Here is a 13793-nt window from a genome sequence, read left to right as displayed (position 1 = left end):
GCGAAGCGTGTATAGAATACAGGCATAGGCATCGGATGTTAATGTTCGTTCTACTATTTCGCCCGAGTTCCATTAAACCTTAATTACTTAAGTTATTACTAATAAACTCTCGGATGGGTATTATCGTTATGCCGGGGGTTTGTTATTCAGCCGAAAAATTATTGCAAACAATGCAAACAAGCCAAATACTGCAAAAATGTCAGCGAAACCTTATTATATATTCACCGCCTTCGACTAAAAATTATTTTTCTGCCGCGGCCATCTCACGATAAAAACCCGAAAAAGAAAACAACTGTCGAAAGCAATGAAGCTGACGAGCACTCGGGGATCTTGGAAGAGCTGCAGAACAATACACTGAAATGGCTGGTATGCTACCTGCAGGCTCAGACCCCGAGGATTCGCACTCTGAGTCCTCGTCCATTGCGCAAGATGAGAGAGAGACCGGTGGACAAGATGAACGGCCGCAAAAACGACGACGGCTCTCAGATTCCTCTGGAGACTTCCCGATAACTCCAACAACACCATTTCCGGTCCAGACCCTATCACGAATCAAAAAGAAGGAGGTGAAGACTGAAAGACAGGAGGAGGCTGCATCTCAAGCCGATCCAATTACCGCTAATGATGCGCTCGCAATGGGGCTTCAGTCAGTAGATTCTTCGTTTTCTTCTTTGGGACTTGCTCCATGGTTGGTCAGCTCATTGAAGGCCATGGAAATCAAGCGGCCGACGGCGATTCAAAAGAGCTGTATACCAGAAATAATTAAGGGAAGGGATTGTATAGGCGGTAGTAGGACTGGTTCTGGAAAGACTGTTGCATTTGCAGGTCCAATACTGCATAAATGGTCTGAGGATCCGTTTGGAATATATGCTGTTATTTTAACCCCAACAAGGTACGGATATCTACATGAGATAAAATTATCTGTATTATGATACTGATTCTTAATTTAGAGAGCTTGCTCTTCAAATATTCGAACAGGTTAAAGCCATTTCTGCGCCGCAGTCGCTTAAGCCACTTTTAATAACCGGCGGCAGTGACATGCGGCCTCAAGCGATTGGTCTCTCGCAGCGGCCCCATATAGTTATTGCGACGCCAGGCAGGCTCGCGGACCACATTAAATCATCCGGAGAAGATACTATAATTGGATTAAAGCGTGTCCGGATGGTAGTTCTCGACGAAGCGGATCGCCTTCTTACAAGCGGCCCGGGGAGCATGCTTCCTGATGTAGAGACATGTTTATCTGCCCTGCCACCGTCTTCGGATCGTCAGACTCTTCTTTTCACAGCCACAGTTACTCCTGAAGTACGCGCGTTGAAATCGATGCCTCGAGCAAAGAACAAACCGCCGATCTTCGTTACTGAAATATCCACAGAAAACACAACGATACCCCCGACCCTAAAGCAGACATATCTCCAAGTGCCCCTGAACCACCGCGAGGCATTTTTACATGTTCTTCTGTCCACTGAGGGAAATTCCTCCAAATCTACCATTATTTTTTGTAACCGAACAAAAACAGCGGATCTATTGGAGCGCATCCTTCGCCGGCTATCACATCGAGTCACTTCACTTCACAGTCTCTTGCCCCAATCTGAACGAGTTGCCAACCTTTCGCGTTTCCGCGCTTCGGCGGCTCGGCTACTGGTGGCAACTGATGTAGCGGCTCGTGGTTTGGATATTCCTTCAGTTGGGCTAGTCATCAACTATGATGTTCCCAGGAATCCGGATGATTATATCCACCGCGTTGGTCGTACGGCTCGAGCTGGGCGAGAAGGTGAAGCTATAACGCTTGTGGGACAGAGAGATGTCCAGCTCGTTTTGGCGATTGAAGCCCGAGTTGGTAAACAAATGGTAGCATGGGAGGAACCAGGGGTGAATATTGAATCTCGAATCGTCAAGGGCACAGTCCTGAAAGAGGTTGGCTCTACAAAACGAGAAGCTATGGGTGAAATTGATGAGGGAAGAGATGTCCTTGGCCGCAGGGTCAGAAAATTGAAAAAGGTCCGGTAGTATGACAGCAGACTCTTGGGTAAACCAGTCAATTCGCCCATTTTATATCTATATGTATACCCCTACTAAGCAATTACAAACAAATTCGACACTATCTACAGGTCATTTTTGAGCTGCCTTTATCCTCCGCTTTGCAGAAGGTTTGGCCGCCTTTTCATCGCTCTCGCCTTGCCCCCTCTTGCGCTTGGAAGCTGCTTTGGGAGCTGTCTTTGCTGCCGCAGGTTTTCTCCCTCTCTTCTTTACCTCTGGCTCAAGAGGAGGGTCGTGGCTAGCACCGTCTTCCACTTCCCCTGCTCCAGCGCTTGTCCCTTCAGCGGCGTGACGGCAAGCGTCAGGGTCCGCATCGGGGGCAACGGGCTGAGCTCTTGCCCGACGATTCCCCCCACGGCCTGTCTTCGCTTCTGTATTTGCTGCCATGCATGCTGTCTTCCGTCCTTCCTCCTCCCTATGCGCCTTCTGCGCCCTCTCTCGCAGCATTGCTGCCTTGTCGACCCATTCCCCGGTCTCAAACACCCAAACAAATCGGAGAGGAGGCACTTGTCCATTCACTTCAACCTGTGTGGGATCTCCAACCGCCTCATAGCGGTGGTAGACATCACGGCTAAAGAGGTCAGCAGGGAAGTATGCTAAGCCAATAATGAAATATGCAACTTACAGCTTTTCATCCCCTGCCCAGCCTAGGCGTACACGCCAATAGTCGACATCCTCTCCCTTGTCTTCGTGGTTGCCGACAAACAACATGAGGCATCCCACTGTTTAAGCCAGTCAGTCAAGTACTTCATACTATACCGAGCGAATGAAATTCTAGAGCAGTTACCTCTTCGTGGGTGGACCATGACCTCTATTTCAGTCGGGTTTGTCTCTGAGCCAGCTTGTCTGCTGGGTTTTGTTTTACCCACCACCTCGACCTTCTTCGACGCTCTGGCCTTTCCCGGGGCCATTTTCCTTCCTTTCGTGGAAGAAAATCCTTGCCTATGCGCAAGCAGTCGCAGTTAAATCAGTCTTTATGGCGGTTTCCAGTGTAGTATATCTCCGTGCAGATGGCATGATATGGTATCAGACAGTCAAGATGGAAGATATTCAAAGCAGCTCTAAGGGAGGATAAGAGGGTAGTGAAAGGGCTTGCAGCATATTTATACCCTCGGAGGTGACATCTTCACTAACACTGAATAGACTCCTTTTGGCTCTCTATTTGTACCTATTATGGCTTCAATATCGAGGCTACATTTTCACACATTCTCCATTGTTATACTCAATGAAGATCAACAAACAATTATATTTTGGACATTGTCTTTTTGTTTCTAGTTCATTTAGTCTATCAAAAGCTCCTCCATCTTTGTTTATTCACAAATCCATTGTCCCTAGCAGTTTGCTTATCATAGAGGTCTAATCAGCTGGATCCTGGGGCGCCGTGTACAAACACATGCGTTTCGGCGCTTGGTTGTTGAGAGGTCTATAGCAAACAACTGCTTCTACTTTCTCCGGATACTAGATGGATGACAGGTTACAATGCCTTTTGACTTACTTGACTACGTATGCAACTATAGCGATCTGTAATGTAGCTGCTACTAATGGGAGAATAAATTAAGGAGCAGGGGTGTGCAATGTTCTCAATAGCCGCTTATTGGCAGTGATAGAATTAATAGGAGTAAGCTTCGCTCCAACTCCGGACTTACCCCCTCGAACTGTGTCAAGTTTCACCTATTTCCATTCCAATATCCAACTCGGGCCAGGAACACTCATGGGAATGCACGTTGGCTAATATCCAGGGCGGTAGTCCGCATTATCAACCCCAAACTTGTCCAAAGTCACGCTGACATAGGTTGGTTTCCCCCTTTTTCCTTTGCGAGAAACCACCCCAGTCACCTTTTTAACCGTCACTTTGTCCTCAGTTTCCTGGTCCTTGGTAACCTCCGCCTCCCAGTCCTGAGGCAGGGAAATTCTACCACCTGGTCCTCCTCTACTCTTCTTCTCAAGCTGTCGTAGTTTTCTCTCTTCCTTTGCGACGGCACGACGCCTCTTTTCGACGTACTCGTAAATGTCATAGTCATAGTCACGGCATTGTATTTTGAACTCTTTGTACTGAGCCCATCCACGCAAGCGTCGTTCAAAGACCGCATCACCAATACTTCGGATCACGATTTGACGTGGCTCCGAGTCCTTAGGGAAGAAGTTGTAGATCAACCTGACGTCGTCTAGCCGAATTTGGGTGTTGGCCATCTTATTCATTCGGTTAAGCATGTCTTCGCAAACCAAGTCCACCGAAAGGATCTTAGCAGCTTCAAAAACCCTGGCATACTTGGTATAATTCATTCGCTCGATCCAGACCAGACCTTGCCCCTCGCAGGATTTCATCATCCAGTTGAAGATTATTATAAATGCTGGCTTCAAGCTACCATATATAGTAGCTATTTTCTCCCCATCACATCCACGGCGATTAGCATGAGCTACACCTGCAGCCGGAAAACAGTCCTTGAGCACAGGGGAGAAGTATGCTACCATATTCCTGGGAATAGTGTTCAGGAGAACTTGGGGGGTGCTGTTCGGAGAGGCTGCGTGCATCAGCTTGACCTTGGGTCCTGACCAGAGGCTGAATTGTACGGTGGTAGGTGTTAGAGCGAGGAGAATAGATCGCATATGGTAGGGGAGTTCTCTTACCTACGAAGCTGAGGGCCGATGAGCTTTCCCATATCTTCTTCGTGTCAGGGGCAAGCGCTAACAAACAGCTGAATGGTTCTCGACGAGCAAATATAGCCTCCCTGCCCAAGAATGTTTCCGTTGTCGGGGAGGTGCGAGAAGAGGAAGTTAAAGGGGTGTAGGAGAGACACTTGGGGGTTTATATCTATGAAGTCAGAGTGAGTTCAAGGCGGCTATGTCAAGGTATTCCACTTACTTTGGCTGCTAGCCCTTTCCATATACCTGGAAGTAACTGCTGGCTATTTAGTCCTCCTGTGAAATATATAGATATTGAATAAATAGCGGAAATAATGCACCAATCACTATTTTGCCTCTTTAATAGATATAGGTAATAGGCAATCAAATTAGTGAAGTGATTTTTGAACAAACATCAAAGGAATTCTACTTGTTGGGTATCTTGTATGATCAAGCTGATTATTTTCAGTTTGGATAATCCTGGTATCAACAAAAAAAAGAAAAAAGAAAGAAAAAACAGTCAAGGATGGTATTGCTGCTAGCATCCTCAAGTGAACATAACTAAGTAAAAGGTATGGGGGAAACAGTCCTTTCTGTACAGTTGTTATTAGCAGTTAAAAGCACAAGCTCTTTAAGTTCAAAGGCTCCCAGATCCATTATCATACACCTTTATGGACCAGTCCACTCATCTAGTGCATCATACTCAGAGGTGGTCTTCATAAGCTTCAAAAGTCCATCTACCGCGATCTCATGGTTAACTCTGAGCGCCTTTCTATCGACTGTAGTTTTTTCTTTTTGAATAACAGGAACAGTTGGTGCGTTGTTGACACTTTGTGGTTGAACTGGCGGATTGTTGCCTGCTGGTTGACTAGGCAAGGGAACTTGGGGCTGCTGGTTCATGTTCTGCTGTGTTGGAGTGGCAGCATAGCCCCCGTTCTTCTGATCATTTTTCTGGCCAAGCGAAGCTGCAGAAGGGCCTTCTTGCACCCCTGAAGCCAAATCAGAGCGCGTTTCGGAACGAGATGAAGAAGAGGTTGCTTGTTGATTTGCAGTATTCCATGTCTGGTGGCACAAAGCTTGGAGCTCCTTGATGCGGCGGTCCATTTCGCTGTGATCCCTAATATTTTTCATGGCTATTTGGACCTTTTCTCGGAGTAACCCGGCTTTCTAATGAGGAAGTTAGCTTGTGCAGGGGCAAAGAGCAGGTAACCATATATTTATATCTTACCTGTTGGATAAATAGTTTCCTTGCCTCTGGGTCGGTGGGTATAGAGGAGGAAGAAGATATTGTTTGGTCTCTTGTAGCTTTTTGTGGGGGATTAGGCGAGCTTAACGGGGAGTTCCGTTTAGCATTATTAATATTCCTATTGTTACTATAATTGCCACCCTCAGACTCAAAGCTCAAATTAAGGAGCGATGAGATACTAGTGCTTTCCTGTGAGCATCCTTTCTCAGCAGCTTGCTCTTGACTATCAGAGGCTTTATTATGTGAAGAATACTGCAAGAAGGATGTCTAGATCTGTTAGCATCCATTTACTTAGTTCACATGCCATGGGAGAAACATACTTCTTTATCAATATCCATACTAGAATGTGTGCTCTCATCGTAGATATAAAACTCGTCCTCCCTCCTATTCTGGCTATTAAACGAACTGGCGGCGGTGCTAGGTCTATGCTGGTCTACATCGACCTGGTCTATACTCCGTTTCTTCCCAACAAGTTGGATAGGAGACGATGGGGTATGGTTCCTAGTCACCTGCTTACTAACATTATCGTCACTGCCCATACTCGACTCTGAGTTGTGCTTTCGAGGCGACAGCAGCGCGTTTGTCGTCTTGTTGAGAAGAGCAGGCCGCGGAGGTGCAGACGAGGCTAAGGACATGTTTAAGGGTATTATTGCTCCCGGACGAGCTTGAACGGGAGAAGGTAAGCCGCCCACGAGATGCTAAACCGCATTCAAACAATTCGAGGTTCTAGCTGCAGCTATATGTACTCCACGTTAGGTGATGATGCAGTTAGGAATTCGAGCAGGCAACTAGCTACCCTAGGTCAAGAACTAACAGATGAAGGCAAGCACCACTCAATATATATTAGGCACCTGGAAAAGTATTCCCAATAACCGTATACAAGCACCGTCTCTTCCAAAATGGTGCTTGATGTAAACAGTCGCGTCTGCTCGGTTTTACAGTCTATGGACGCGTAGGTCGACCTTGGAGGCTCTTATCGATAAGCGCAGATTACCTTAAACGCACCGTCCAATCATCGTGCGGACCACCAGGGTTGATTGCTTAGTAATTGAACTCTCTTTTATATTCCCACAATTAGCCAATCAACAGAATTTAAATCTTAATGCCATGCAGAAATCCAGTGTCAGCCAGTCATATCGCCAGAAAGTAAGTTTGATATTTTTTCCTTTTCCCCTCTCGCGGGGCAGCGATGGCTGTATTTCCTCCACCTTGACTCATGCTTGCTTCACTCACGAGCAACAGCCAGGAACTTGACTTGACGAGGCAGGTCAGCGAACAGAAGAGCTTCAAAAAGCCCTGTTAAAAGGCATTAGGAAGCGTATCTAACTGTCAGATAGTTAACTAGCAAGATCAGGAGAACCACAGTGAGTGCAGCAGCCCCTAGAACCCCTCCAGTCGATGCACCAACGCAATCAATCTGACAAGTTATCCTAACAGATGTCTGTTCTTACCGTTGCCCTGAAGGCTCCTGGAGAGACAATCCTTCCAGCTGTTGCTGTGGCCAGCTGTCTCATAGATGCCAATCCTAAGGCTGGATTGACCATTGTCTACGAGGAATCTGAGAAGGTTGGAAGCAAGGGTGGAAAGGTTGAGCTCAAGACGGACGATGGCTCCCTACTCTACGACGCCGAGATCATCCCTTATTTACGTGACAAGTATGAGGTTCTACAAGCTGGAAATAAGGAGCAGGTAACTTTTCGCCCTTGTTGATCAGTGCCTGCAACGTTTGGCATTGAGCTAACTTTAACCTCAGGTTGATGAGTGGTTGAAAAGGGCCCTTGAGTTCACAAAGCCCGATTTCAAGGCAATGGATAAGCCCATGAAGGAGCTGGAGTCCCATCTCACCCTCCGCTCTTACATTGTGGGCTATGGTTTAACCTTGGCCGATTTGGTTGTTTGGGCTACCCTCCGTGGAAACCGGGTTACGAGTGGAGCCGTGAAGAGGTTCACAAACAGCACTGGTAGATGGTTCAACTTCATCGAGACCATGTACCCTTGGATCGGTCAAGGTGCGGCCGAGATGGCGGCCGGAGCCATGAAGAAGAAAGCAGCAGCTAGTGCCGCTGGTGCTAGTTATAACATTGGTCTTCCGGATACCGACAAGGGAGTAGTTACTCGATTCCCACCAGAGCCATCCGGTTATCTTCACATTGGTCACGCCAAAGCAGCTCTACTCAATGATTATTTTGCGCATGAGGCCTACAAGGGAACTCTGATTTGCCGATTTGATGATACCAACCCTTCTAATGAGAGCCAAGAGTTTGTTGATGCAATCACTTACGACCTGTCATTGCTGGGAATCTTCCCTGACCGCATCTCGTTCTCCAGTGATTACTTCCAGGAGATGTACGAGGACTGTATTAAGATCATTAAGAGCGGCAATGCCTACGCAGATGATACTGAGAAGGAGCAGATGCAACATGAAAGATTTGAAGGAATTGCTAGCAAGCGTCGTGATGAAAGCGTTGAGGATAACTTGGCTCGGTTTGCTGAGATGAAAACCGGCTCTGAGGAAGGCCAGAGATGGTGTATCCGTGCAAAGATTTCTGTTGATGATACCAACAAGGCCATGCGTGATCCGGTTATCTACCGCTGCAACCTAACCCCTCATCACCGTACTGGAGATACCTGGAAGATATACCCAACGTATGACTTCTGTGTGCCAATCCTAGACTCTCTTGAAGGCGTTACCCATGCCCTGCGTACTAATGAGTATAACGACCGAAACCCTCAGTATGCCTGGTTCCAAAAGACACTCGGAATCCGCAGTGTCCATATCTGGGACTTCTCACGTCTCAACTTTATCAAGACGTTACTGTCTAAGCGGAAGCTTACCAAGATCGTTGATCAGGGCATGGTTTGGGGCTGGGACGATCCCCGAATGCCCACCATTAGGGGTATTCGCCGTCGCGGAATGACTATTCCTTCTCTGCGTGAGTATATTCTGAAGCAAGGGCCCAGCCGAAACATCATTAACATGGACTGGACGACCTTCTGGTCCAATAACCGCAAGTACATTGACCCGACATCCCCACGTCACACGGGTATTGACCAGGAGGATATGGTGCCAGGCACAGTGTCTGGTGCCACCGATGCTGATCTGAAGCCCCAGGAGAAGCCGAAACATCCAAAGAACCCTGAACTGGGCACCAAGACGGTGTACTACTCTAAGGACATTCTGTTTGAGCAGGAGGATGCCAAATCGTTCAAACAAGATGAGGAGATCACCCTGATGAACTGGGGCAATGCAATTGTGCGCAAGATCACCACGGATGCGGCCAGCGGGAAAGTCACCGGCCTCGACCTCGACCTCCATCTTGCAGGAGACTTCAAGAAGACAGAGAAGAAGGTCACATGGTTGGCCAGAGACCAGAAGCTCGTCCCTGCCGAAATCTACGAGTTCGACTACCTGATCACCAAGGACAAGATCGAGAAGGACGAGGACTTTGAGCAGTTCCTCAACCCGAAGACGGAGATCAAGCACACCATCTTGGCTGACTGCAACCTGGTGAACCTGAAGAAAGGAGAGAGCATGCAGTTCGAGCGCAAGGGCTACTACATCCTCGACCAGGAGCCCAAGGATGGTCAGCCTGCCATCCTGTTCAACATCCCAACCGGTAAGTCTTAAAGGAGTGCGTCGCCGGACGAACGGTAGAATGATAAGGACCCTGCATGTATGTATGTAACTACCAGACAAGTTCTAGTCAACTACCTAGCTATCTTATTTAAAATTAACTGTATCGGCCATCCGGCACATGACTGCAAACCACCCGACTGTAACTACATCCTCAGGGCCTCACGATCCCCCAGTCCTCAGCGTCAAGTAGCTAGACCAGCCGTAAGACAAGATCGATCTGCTCTGCTTCCCTCGGTAGATCGCCGTGCTCCCTGAATATCAGGGCTACCCGCCTGGCTGGCAGCGTTTCTGCGATGCAACACCCGACCTCCACGGTCCAGCAACCATCCAGTGATACCAGTCAACTGCCTGTCCGACATGCATAAGCGCATTGCAATCACGACTGCTGGACGAGAGAAGCTATGCAGTGCGAGGGCAGATGGAGACCACGCGCCTCCTGGTGATACAGCCATAAAGGCCAGAGCCATCATCGCCGCCCGCCGTCAACATCAACAACCGTCAGCCATCACCAGCCCATGAGCCATCGTCAACCCGCATCACCAGGCATGAGGGAGCTGCCCCCTCCCCCCCGGGGCCCCGCGGTGGCTGCTTACCTCACTGGCTTGCATTGGTTCGTTACCCCAGATGGCGGGCGGAAGTCAATCCATGTCAAAGAGCTAAGCTGATCAGCCGTTTGCAGGAGCAAGTGACGCCGCCGCCTGACCCTCAGGCCTTCTCTCCCGGCTATATACGACCACCACACACAACTACAACAACGCGGATGGCTGGCCCATAGACTCCTCCCTCGATGATTGACTAGATAAGGGAGTCGATCCCCCGCAACAGCTCGAGAGAAGCAGTCGGCCGGTTAGCCAGTTACTCGATCACTCTGCCCTGCTGGCTGGCAACTTTACCTTGTTTTTTTACGCTACAATGCTGTCCTGGGTCCTGCTCGCGTGGGCGGTCGCCTGCTCCGCCCTCGCCGGGGCATCTCGGCTTACCCCCTCTGTGCTGCCGCTGGTTGTCAGAAACCCGTATCTCAGCACCTGGCTGGCCGATGCGAGACATGAGCCGTGGTCGTCATGGCCTATCTTCTGGACCGGACAGCATATGGGCATGAGCATCATGGCCCATGTACCCAGCACGGGGAACACTTATCCCTTGCTTGGCCGGCCTCACGACTCCTTGGGGCCGAACAATCCAAATAACGGGTGCGTATCTGTCTAGGTCTCTATACATCTGTCTAACCGGTGATAGATATAATGTATCCTACGCTCAGTTTCTGGGGTCAAAATACGATGCCTCGACTACCAATATGACGTACCTTATCCAGCCAGAAGGTAAACACCTAGCTGGCGAATCCGTGAAGATAACCATCACCTTTCTCTCGCCAATTACTCCGACCTCAACCCTGCGCCAATCTATTCCCGCCGGTTATGTCACCATTCGCGTGGAGGGAAATATGAATGTCAACATATACATGGACATGAACGGTGAATGGGTCACCGGAGACCGTGGAAGCTCGCTTATCTGGAAGATGGATAACATTGTTGACACTGGGAAAGGGGAATCACTTTACCAGTGGCAGGTCAGCAGAAAGACAGAACAGCTCTTCACCGAGTTCCAGGACCGAGCAGAATGGGGAATGCTACACTTCCTCGCTCCCCAGGTAGAGTCTCCTTCAAACTACTTGGAAATCTGCATACTAACTATATAAATAAGGGGGTGAGATATGAATCCGGAACATCGATGCTCCTAAGAACTAGATTTGCAAGAACTGGTGTCTTGCAAAACAGAAATGACGAGCGTTTCCGTACCGTAATGGATGAGGAGCCGGTCTTTGCTTATTCCAAGGCCTTCAACCTCAATGGAACAGATGACGAGCCAAATATAGAGGCCATCCACGATGAAGTCACCTTCACCATTGCTCATACCCAGGATCCTGTTGTCCAGTTTGCCTCTGCCCGTGGTTTGACTCTCATGAAACCCCTCTGGGAGTCATATTTCCCGGATGTGAAGAGTCTGCTCAACTTCCACTATTTTGATTTGGACAAAGCCAGGATTCTTGCGCATAGATATTCGAACCAGCTTGCAAGAGATGCCCAGCTATCTGCCGCTGAAGACTATGTAGATGTCGTTGCCCTTACCGCCAGACAAGTCCTCGGTGCCACCTCCTTCTCCGGGACCTCGGATAATCCACTTCTCTTCCTCAAGGAGATTTCTTCCAATGGAAATTGCCAGACTGTAGATGTCATATTCCCTTCGTTCCCATTTTTCCTCTATACCAACCCCAGGTGGTTGGCGTATCTCCTGGAGCCATTAATCGAGCATATGCTAAGTGGACAATACCCTAACAACTACTCCATGCATGATCTGGGTGCCCACTTCCCCAATATGACCGGACATCCGGATGGAAAGGATGAGTACATGCCTGTCGAGGAATGCGGTAACATGCTTATCATGGGTCTGTCTATTGTCAACTCCCTGAGATTCCCACCAGAGGCCAATACTACTGCTCCCTGGTATCCAGGCACCCTCGAGGCCCGAGATGCGGAACCTGATGTTGTTGGACTGTTCCCTCTTCGCGATCTTCAGACAGTTGGTGGTATTGACAGACTCGATAGTGTCTGGGGTGTCGGCCCCGATGCCACAAATTTGGCGCGGAAATGGGTTGAGAAATCATATAGGCTTTGGAGACAGTGGACTGGTTATCTTGTTGAGTTTTCTCTAGAGCCACATAATCAACGTAGGTTTAAGAATCCCTACCGGATATTTATGGATCTTGCTAACTTCTTAGTCTCCACTGACGACTTTGCTGGATGGCTTGCGCTTCAAACTAATCTTGCCCTCAAGGGTATCGTTGGTATAAATGCGATGAGCGAGATGTCCCGCTTTGTTGGAAAGACTGATGATTATAAATATTTCAAGGTCAGCCACGCTGCATTGTTTGCAAGTAGATAATACCATTAATTAACTGGCACTAGAACATCTCCGATACCTACATCACCAAATGGGAAGGGTTTGGGTTCTCCAGAGACGGCACCCATGCCAAACTCTCATATGACTGGTATGGATCCTGGACTACTCTATACAACATGTTTGCGGATGCCCTTCTCTGCTTCCATCTTGACGGAACGGAGTACGATACCCACCCCCGTACACTGGACGATCAGGAACCAATCGCTCCACCCCCAGGCAAAACAGGTTTCATACCAAGGCGCGTCTATGAGAAACAATCAAAGTGGTACGCCAATGTACGCCAGAAATATGGCCTCCCACTTGACAGCCGTCATCTCTACACAAAGTCCGATTGGGAGTTCTTTTCCATGGCCGTTTCCAGTCCCTCCGTGCGAAGTGAAATCCTCCAATCGTACGCTAAATGGGTCAATGAAACCTCTACTGATCATCCTCTTACTGACCTGTACAAGACAGAAGAAGATGGAGGCTATCCAGGACCAAATTTCTTTGCTAGACCCGTTGTTGGTGGGCATTTTGCCTTCCTTGCTCTGGAGAAGGCGTGCAATGGAAAGGCCACCGATGGACTTAAATTCCTGGATGACAAGGATAACAACTCTCCCGAGGATATCCCCGAGGATAATGTCCACGATGGTGACGCCGATAATGAAGACTCTCAGTCCCCTATCCAGGACTCAGATGGCTCGGAGGTGAAAGCCGGAGATCAAGCCCAGTTCCCCATCCAGGACATGGATGACTCGCAGATGACTATCGTTAATGAGAATGACTAGTTAAACGAACCGGCATTGGAAGGACTCATTGTTTCTGATATCATTCCCCCTTTCCTTCTCATTATCGTTATTTGTACTGCGTTCCCCCACAACCCACTTCCGTTTTTATTATATATTGCTCCCTTCAACACGGCGTTTCTTTCGGACATTCATTCGGATTCTTTACCCGTTAAGAACCTCTTCCTGCCCTTGGCTTTGCTGTGGCTAGATGGTGGTTTCATGTCCTCCCCTACAAGGCGAGAATAGACCAATGCTGCAGATATCTTGCTGCTGTGCGGCGAGAGACTAGATAGTTACTGCTTTTGCTGGTCAAGTTGAGAGACACCTTGGATTTCTCGTATATCAGATCCAGGGAATCAAATAAAATCGTTATTTTTAATATATTATCCCTGCCGGTAAAGTCTAATATCATACATCATGGATATGGGGAGAATTACAGCAAGCCGCTGTACAAAGTACCTCCAGTGCCAATTAACCAGTGGGTTTGTGCCACGGATACGCCCAGAATCAGATTAGCCAAACCCGCCTA

At 48.5% G+C, this 13793-nt stretch overlaps 7 protein-coding genes across 7 annotated transcripts; 4 read left to right on the top strand and 3 right to left on the bottom strand.

The window, feature by feature from the left end:
- Positions 1-359: 359 nt before the first annotated feature.
- On the top strand, positions 360-2004 carry ARB_05541 (ATP-dependent RNA helicase, putative; the record flags this gene model as incomplete). Its single annotated transcript, XM_003016098.1, has 2 exons — positions 360-889; positions 948-2004. 2 exons carry the CDS (start codon positions 360-362, stop codon positions 2002-2004), a joined length of 1587 nt encoding a protein of 528 aa, XP_003016144.1.
- Positions 2005-2106: 102 nt separating this feature from the next.
- Positions 2107-2945, bottom strand: ARB_05540 (uncharacterized protein; the record flags this gene model as incomplete). The annotated part of the gene is made up of 3 exons (XM_003016097.1): positions 2107-2605; positions 2660-2756; positions 2822-2945. The coding sequence occupies 3 exons, from the start codon at positions 2943-2945 to the stop codon at positions 2107-2109; spliced, it is 720 nt and encodes a 239-aa protein (XP_003016143.1).
- An 817-nt stretch (positions 2946-3762) lies between these two features.
- On the bottom strand, positions 3763-4641 carry ARB_05539 (uncharacterized protein; the record flags this gene model as incomplete). The annotated part of the gene is made up of 1 exon (XM_003016096.1): positions 3763-4641. One exon carries the CDS (start codon positions 4639-4641, stop codon positions 3763-3765), a length of 879 nt encoding a protein of 292 aa, XP_003016142.1.
- A 684-nt stretch (positions 4642-5325) lies between these two features.
- ARB_05538 (uncharacterized protein) lies at positions 5326-6537 on the bottom strand (the record flags this gene model as incomplete). Its single annotated transcript, XM_003016095.1, has 3 exons — positions 5326-5823; positions 5885-6169; positions 6223-6537. The coding sequence occupies 3 exons, from the start codon at positions 6535-6537 to the stop codon at positions 5326-5328; spliced, it is 1098 nt and encodes a 365-aa protein (XP_003016141.1).
- An 802-nt stretch (positions 6538-7339) lies between these two features.
- ARB_05537 (uncharacterized protein) lies at positions 7340-9530 on the top strand (the record flags this gene model as incomplete). Its single annotated transcript, XM_003016094.1, has 2 exons — positions 7340-7591; positions 7656-9530. 2 exons carry the CDS (start codon positions 7340-7342, stop codon positions 9528-9530), a joined length of 2127 nt encoding a protein of 708 aa, XP_003016140.1.
- Positions 9531-10833: 1303 nt separating this feature from the next.
- Positions 10834-11235, top strand: ARB_05536 (uncharacterized protein; the record flags this gene model as incomplete). The annotated part of the gene is made up of 1 exon (XM_003016093.1): positions 10834-11235. The coding sequence occupies one exon, from the start codon at positions 10834-10836 to the stop codon at positions 11233-11235; it is 402 nt and encodes a 133-aa protein (XP_003016139.1).
- A 104-nt stretch (positions 11236-11339) lies between these two features.
- On the top strand, positions 11340-13264 carry ARB_05535 (glutaminase, putative; the record flags this gene model as incomplete). The annotated part of the gene is made up of 2 exons (XM_003016092.1): positions 11340-12446; positions 12503-13264. The coding sequence occupies 2 exons, from the start codon at positions 11340-11342 to the stop codon at positions 13262-13264; spliced, it is 1869 nt and encodes a 622-aa protein (XP_003016138.1).
- Between the last annotated feature and the right edge of the window lie 529 nt (positions 13265-13793).

This window comes from Trichophyton benhamiae (assembly GCF_000151125.1).
Source record: "Trichophyton benhamiae CBS 112371 chromosome Unknown contig01145.0, whole genome shotgun sequence".
Lineage (NCBI taxonomy): Eukaryota > Fungi > Ascomycota > Eurotiomycetes > Onygenales > Arthrodermataceae > Trichophyton > Trichophyton benhamiae.
The sequence above is the reverse complement of the archived record's forward strand: the minus strand, read 5'-3'. Positions and strand labels throughout refer to the sequence as shown.